Source organism: Aplidium turbinatum, chromosome 15 (genome assembly GCF_918807975.1).
Source record: "Aplidium turbinatum chromosome 15, kaAplTurb1.1, whole genome shotgun sequence".
NCBI classification, from domain to species: domain Eukaryota; kingdom Metazoa; phylum Chordata; class Ascidiacea; order Aplousobranchia; family Polyclinidae; genus Aplidium; species Aplidium turbinatum.
In genome coordinates, this window is record NC_137486.1 from 3,856,535 (window position 1) to 3,864,054 (window position 7,520).

Below are 7,520 nucleotides of genomic sequence, written 5' to 3' on the forward strand. Positions count from 1 at the left end.
CAATACCACAGTGTATAGTTGTATACAAATTTAAAAAAAAACTGTGGATCTTCTCCCTGAAGATGCTCATTACTATAATGTATGAAACGTCAGTGAAGCATTAAAACAACTGATATATTTTTAGTTCTATATATCAACTGTCAGCAATGCAACAGTTAAGTTTAGTGTAGCTTGATACCATTGTGGGCGATATACACAGGCCATGCCAACGTGCAAATTTTCAAACTGGCTGAGAGATGACCTGCTACATTTGATAGCAGTCAAAATCACTAAGTTAATAGATTGAGTGGTAGTTGATAGCCATTGTTTATCTTTTGGACTATTTTTTTTCCTACCATACCATGTAATATTGAACCACGTACTGTAGAATTTGGCAACACTGGTAACAGAAAAGGTTTGTTATTTTGTAAAAAGGAAACAAATTTTGGAGTGATTTGAAGTTGAGTTATCACATTGAAATTCTGGTTTCTTATGACTATCATTTTAAAGCGATATGAAGTACATTGAGCCTTCAAACATGGAGTGCAACATCAAAATTACATAAGCCTTTACTCATCTTTATAGGTTCACACTGTTAGCATGGCCTGATGTGTAGTTGGCCATGGCCTGGACGTGTCTGTCTATAGCTTGGTATGCTTCATACAGTACAGAAAACAAACTTATTAAATCAATTTACATGGGGTTGATCGACAAGAAATATTTGGGGTGGCTTAATTAAGTCATCAATGATGTAAACTAAACAGAAGTTGATAAAAGCAAAAAAATCTTTGATTGGGAATGGAGTATTTTTACAACTTAGTTGAATGTTTGTATCACATACCTGGCAAAAAGTTTCGTGAACTCTGCCATCACCATCTAGAAGTAGATAGAATTAATATGTTCTAGCAGTATTAGTAGGATGGAGGCCTTGTGATATTCTCCAAGGCCTACAAGGCCTTGTGGTATTCTCCTCTATCTTGGGTTCATTTCTAATTCATGCTTTTATTCTTTTTTCATTTTCTTGATTTTTTTCTATTTCCCTAGTGAGTATTTTCGACTTGATTTCTCACGAATTTTTCGGAATACTTCTACAGTTCAGTTCCTTGGACTGCAAATCAGAAAACAAAACGTGAGAAAGTGAACTAGAAAACTTTATATGGCACAGGAGAGTACAGCTTCGTGCAAGTCTGTTTTACAATCGGTGAATACAAAGATTACAAAGCACTTCTATGCCAAATCTCTCATTTGTTTTATTGATGAAAAAGACAGACTTCAGATTGATAAAGCAAGTCAAGCGTAGTTCAGCGTTAAGAATCAGCACAATAAACAAACCAATTTTACTACTGGTATTCTCATTGGCTGTCCTTCAGTGGTTGGCCGCATACATGCGTTGAGACGGCTATAACTAGACAACGTAACAAAAGTACAATCAAGGTTGAGATAAATTTTCAATAGTTGAAAAACTGTAAATTTCATTATTACGCATCTTACAATTTGTAATTGTCTTATATTGGATTGCTTTACTAGTATTTTAATTTAATCAACCAATACTACAATCAGTGAAGAATTGAAAAACACTAAAACAAAATTATTCCAATGTTTGCAGGTTAAGTTAGATGCTCCAGATGGCAAAGATCATGACGTTAAACATCAATCTCAACCCCATAAAAATACATATCGTTTATAAATTGGCGATAATCATCCAAACGATTGAATTAGAGTTGTTCATTTCACAAATGGTTTTCAAATTAGATTAAAAGTTTCGAAATACGAAAGGGACTTTAATGACAACAAAAAATATTTTGCAGCAAGAAAAGAAAAACAGTTGCTTTCTCGTGTGTTGTTTTGAAACAACGTTTGGATTTTAACCCGGTTGATTTCATTGATTTATTAACACAGATTGATATCCTGAAAGGTATGTGAAATAAACACCCTAATCTACATACACTGGAAGCAATGCACAATGCGGTAAATTTAAAGAACTGAATATCCAGCAATGACTACGCAACCATGAAAAGGTGCCAGCAATCTAAGAGATATTAGGAGATGCTGACTTACAAAACTTTGCAATTCCGGGGGGGGGGGGTCAATTAATAAACTATGCTTTAGCAAACGTCAATTGTAATATACTGAAAAGAATTTAGTTTTTAATACACCAGTATCTGAAAATATTGTTGAATAAATAGTTGGCGCTACCTAGTTATACCGAAGTAGCTTCACATATAAGTGGCTCAAACTACAGCGAATTTGCAGGTGACAGATGCCGATCAAACTATTAAACCAACTTTTTCTGAAGCGGTAACAATTGTACCGAAACTTAAAATTATATTGTCATTTCGTGTAGTCAACTGTCTAACCCATTTGTCAGGGAATGTAAGTGGTCTTATGTTGTTATGACGTTGATCTCATGTTGCTTTCAAAAGTACTTTGTTTCGGTTAAACACCTTGGCTACGAACAAAGGTGAAAGCATAAAATCTTAATGCCAACAACGAGAAAGTAAAATGAATAGCCCCTTTTACTGTTATTATACCATTAAAATAGTCGAGCAAGCAAAGACACCATCGCATTGACAACCATTAAATTTAAGCATCAAAAAGAAGTATATATAACTTCAAAACGAGCAAAGCTGGCAAATTTACAGATTTTAAAATAATTGAGACTTTCTTCGAATGTGCGAAACAGCGTTCGATAATTCAAATGACGCCAAACGTGGCAATGCAGGCAAAAAAGTGTTTTTATACACATACCTACACAAACTGTTGTTTTATGAAGAGTTTATTGTTAGCAAGCTGGGCGTAGATCTTGAGTATTGGTGTTTCAGTAGCGGCCTGTGCATCAAAAAAGAGGATAGTTATGCAAAGTTTTTTTTGCCTTGATACCAAAGCACATCAACATGTTGAGTATTGACTCTATCATTTGGTTTCTTATTTTGATAATGCTTAGCTTATCCAATATTAAGACATTAATTTTAGTAAAAAAATTAACATGAATTTTAGATTGAGATCAACTGTATTAAGAGTACCGGTATACAATATTTGCGATTGTCTTAACTGCCAGTGCCCATGCTTAATGATGCCAACATGAGGATATTTAGCTAAAGTTCACAAACCTAAAACACTTAGGTTTCAGACTGGGTTTTTTTTTGGTCATTGACCGATTTTTTTAGCAAAATGTCTGAAAAAGATATAGTCAATTCAGTCAAAATGTCCCTTTCGAGATAAAACACGACAACGTTTCTCAGCGAAACTTACTGTTGTAGCTAGCCAGGAAGTGCAAATTTTGGTTTGTACCAGCTACTTGTAAGGAAATATTTTCATCAGAAAAAATGACCGAAAAGTCTCAGCGAAAAAAAAACAGGCTTCAGATAAAAAACGAACAATTTATTGATGGGATCTACATGTAAAACAACTTACTGCTGCGATATGGTGACCGTTCCCTGTAGCTGTCACGGCGATAGGGAGAAGGTGATCTGCGATGGTAGGGGGAAGGAGACCGACGACGACTGTAAGGAGACGGGCTTCGTCTATAACTGTCGCGTTTCTCTCGACTATAGTCATCGCGATGTCGACCGTAATGTGAAGCAGCAGGTCTAGAACAGTAAACCAACGTGTTAGTAGCAAACTCATGTCATAGCAAGTCATGATTGTATTACCAAAGCAACTGAGCAAGAATCAAAAATTGAAAGTTTCTTTTGCTACAGGATAGTAGAACAAATGATTGTTTCAGATTTTGTTGTCATGTCTTTACCTCTCTCTGCTTTCGTATCGGTCATTGTGCCGGTCACTACGCCCGCGTGGTGGCGCTTTATACCTGTGACACGTGATAAAAACTAATTTATGCGACATACAGAGACACAGTTGTTGACAAGTTTATAACAGGTTCCACTTTTACTAGAGATACTTCGGGTGCAGACAGACCATCCATCACACTAGAAGGATTACGTTTCTTTTATACAAAATGTATGTTGTACTTTTTTCAGCTGTATGCAGTAGAAGTAGTGACTATTGAAGTTAGTTCAAAAGGAATTTAAGGTTTTTTGTTGAAAGCAACCTTGTAGCAAGGCATACAAAATTAAGAATTGGTCCTTCCAGTGTGGCCAGGAAAGTGGAGCTGCGAGTCCCTTAATATAGCGTCAATGAGACAACCTTACATTCAAACCAGTTGCAATACAAAACAATCCTTTCGTAAGTTAATCGGAATAATCTCTCCATTCACCGCTTGCAAGTTCATCTATAGAATATATTGTATTGACTAACAAGAAATTTTGTACTACAGTAGACGAGCAAATCATTGTTGAGCATTGCTACACGTGGAACAGGAAAAATGTTTGTTGTGGATGTAACAACTAATCAAAAAGAAACAAATCACAACATACGGCCTGCCAACATAGACGCCCGGTGTAGGAGTATGGGCACGCTTTGTAATGGAATAATCGACCCTGATGCGTCTCCCATCAAGTTCCATGCTGTTTGCTCGTTCTTTCGCTTCTTCTGCATCTTCTTCATGTTCAAAATAGACAAAGCCAAAGCCACGAGAGCGACCAGTCTGAAGACGCGAGTGAAAATAGATTGAAACAAACTGCTACATCATTGTAGTTGCATCTACAGATACATATACTGTAGTGGAACGATGCGCTAACTGTTTCTAAAGTTATCCATTGCAATGCTGTCTACAAATTTGAAATATTGAAGCAAATTGCTGATTTTTTAATCTTGGTTTATCTTTAAATGAAAGCTATTTGAATATAAATACTTGTTAGTTAAATATTTTTGATTGTTATATACATGTTACATTGAGTGCTAAACTCTAAAAAACACACAAGTTACTCACTGCCTGGTCCATGACAATGTTAACATTATCAATCCTCCCATAACGTGAAAAAACACTTCTCACGTCGTTCACAGTTGTGTACAAACTGAGCCCAAATACTCCCAAGCATTTGCTCCGAGGAGGGTCTAACTGAAAACATAAACAATTGTGATTGTTTACAATGTGAATAAAATACTATTTTGCCGTCATAAGAACCTTTGGGCCATCCTATTACCACTCCAGGTTGTCAATGTTTGTCCACACCACACCGAGAGGAGCCAGTGAAAGTCTTGGACAAGATTTAAGTAGGTGCAACCTAGTTTGTACCCTGAAATAATCGAGAGAAAAATATCAAAAAAGCCCAAGTCATTGTTTGGAGTTTCCGCAAACGAGCAAACTGAAAAGATCGAGAGAAAAAAATGGAACAAAGCCTAAGTTGCTGATCGCAGTTTCCATTTTTCCGCAAACATTTAAAAAATTTTCGGTAATGATCCTAAGAGTTTGCAGAAGTCGCTGATCGCAGTTTTCGCAAACATTTTAAAAGGGTTAGGGTTGAGATCGGAATTTCTGCAAACATTTTAAAATTTCCGGTAATGATCCTGAAAGTTTTTGTTTGTTTGCAGAAACTGCAATCAGCGACTTGGCTTTTTTAATTTTTTCTCTTGATCTTTTTAGGGTACGAACTGAGGGTACGAACTGTTCAGGGTACGAACTAGATTGCATCCGATTTAAGTGAAGTTAAAACAACATGATCTGGATATCAACAATCCCATTGAAGGGAGTTTCAGTCATTTCTAGATATTTGATCTTAAAATTACCATAGATAGAAATTTCTTACAAGTGCTTGTGCAGCAGAATTTCTACAACACACCAATGTTCTGTTAATCTTTGATTTTTTAAAACTGGTTTTAACCAATAACTTATCTTCAACACCGAAATATCTTTAGAACACATACGTGCCATTAGCTGTTGCATGAAATACATAATAAAATCATAATATAAACAACTTAACTCAAAATCATAACTACTTTGCAATTATGACAGAATATTTCTTAGTAATGACTAATGACCATGGCTATTTATAACACACAACAAACAAGTGTCAACTCACACGATCTCCAATATGGCGTTTTCTGGAGGACATTGGCGATCGTCTGTCACGACCCCTGCCGCGTGATTCACTGCGAGATCTGCAGGAGACAAAAGATAATTGCAACTTAAAATTACAAGCAAATTGTACTGTTGATTAATTTTTTGTTATTTTATATCCAAATAAATTTTCCAAAATCAGCACTTTAACATCCAAACCCCAAGCACCGTAACACATTTATGAGAGGTTTGTTGCAATACTAAAGCTACATTTTCATTGCAGTAGGATTCAAGTAATTATGACCCATCTATGACATGATACAATGTATGCAGTACAACTTAGCAAACAGGAATACTTACCGCGACCTACTATATCGTCCATTCTTGGTGTATCTTGGTGGTGTTCGTGATCTCTGTCTGTCATACGATCGAGATCTGAGAAATGGAACATAATGTAGAAGTTTATATAACCATTTTTTCTGAGATTTACATTAACAGCTGGTACTACTTTAACAAGCAACTTTATTGTTAGGTTGTTGTTCAATGTTGTCAGCGAACAATGTTGTTCATGGTAAGTGCAATCGTAGTTGTCTCAGAGGAAGTGAAGTCTTATAGCCTGAGCTGGGATCATGTGAACTGTTGAGTGCGCATCACCGCAATTGTCGTTAAGCCAGTCAATTACATTATTGCAGCCACCAATACAAATATGACAATTTGCTGACTACATCCAACATGTAAACAATTAGCTGTTAACTACTTTAACTACAAAGGCATACCCTAGATACATAATGTATGAACTTAGAAAAAATATCAAAAACTGTTGTGTTACCTGTACGACCGTGAGCGAGATCGTGAATATGACCTTCTCAAGCTAGCAGATTTTTTTGAGTGAGACGATAGTGAAAGTGATGGAGACTTTTCTAACGAGGATCGTGAATCCCTTTTAGGACTTCGACTGTTCTATTGAAATAAGTTAATAGAAAATTGAGTCTCTATTTTTTTGCGGTGGAGCTTTAAGGCATGGTTTAAATACGGTACATTATCTGTTTATTATTTTTCGGATTTAAAGTTACAAATGTCTTTCTTTATGTACAGACTCAAGCTTTTAACACATAGCCTAACATGCGAAAAAGGCGGTTTAACCGAAACAATTCAACTCACCCGATCGTATTCGCCTGGCTCGATGTCACTCATGTTACTGAATTTACCGTTGAATATAATCTGAAAAATTTAGGTGAGCACTGCAATACAACTCTCCACTCTAAATTTCAAACTTTTAGCTCTTGACGGTTACTTCAAAATAGGATCAAAGCAGATATGATTTAACGAACACGAAGCTTTCAACTTTTTATCAATCAAACAAAACTGAAAGAACAACTTTGGACAGTGCTGCCAGATTGAAAAACAATTTCCCGCCCAATCTGCAATACCACAAATCCAGGTCTTACCAGGGTCTTACTAAGACAAAAGTGCCGTAACCAAAAACTAGCCAAGAATAAAAGCACGTGGCTATTTCTGTAAAACAAAACTAAAACCATAAAAATGTAATAAAACAAGTACATGTAACATCACCCATGCAATATCAATCCATACATACAACGTTTGTTTGTTTGTTTATCTTTATCCTGCATTGCGGGAAAGC

At 35.9% G+C, this 7,520-nt stretch overlaps 1 protein-coding gene across 3 annotated transcripts; it reads right to left on the minus strand.

Annotated features, from left to right (window-relative positions):
• Positions 1 to 810: 810 nt before the first annotated feature.
• On the minus strand, positions 811 to 7,227 carry LOC145784236 (transformer-2 protein homolog beta-like). 3 transcript variants are annotated; one of them, XR_014290992.1, is made up of 10 exons: positions 7,040 to 7,227; positions 6,708 to 6,838; positions 6,239 to 6,313; positions 5,901 to 5,979; positions 4,811 to 4,939; positions 4,356 to 4,525; positions 3,728 to 3,790; positions 3,394 to 3,569; positions 2,728 to 2,808; positions 811 to 1,087 (listed from the first exon to the last, which is right to left on the minus strand). XR_014290992.1 is itself a non-coding variant. In XM_082596020.1 (9 exons), exons 1-9 carry the CDS (start codon positions 7,070 to 7,072, stop codon positions 2,798 to 2,800), a joined length of 867 nt encoding a protein of 288 aa, XP_082452146.1. In that variant the 5' UTR covers positions 7,073 to 7,227; the 3' UTR covers positions 1,205 to 2,797. The 3 variants fall into 3 exon arrangements, 2 of the variants coding, with proteins under 2 accessions (XP_082452146.1, XP_082452147.1); XM_082596020.1 differs by lacking the exon at positions 811 to 1,087 and having other exon boundaries at positions 1,205 to 2,808; XM_082596021.1 differs by lacking the exon at positions 811 to 1,087 and having other exon boundaries at positions 1,205 to 2,808; positions 4,811 to 4,935; positions 5,897 to 5,979.
• Between the last annotated feature and the right edge of the window lie 293 nt (positions 7,228 to 7,520).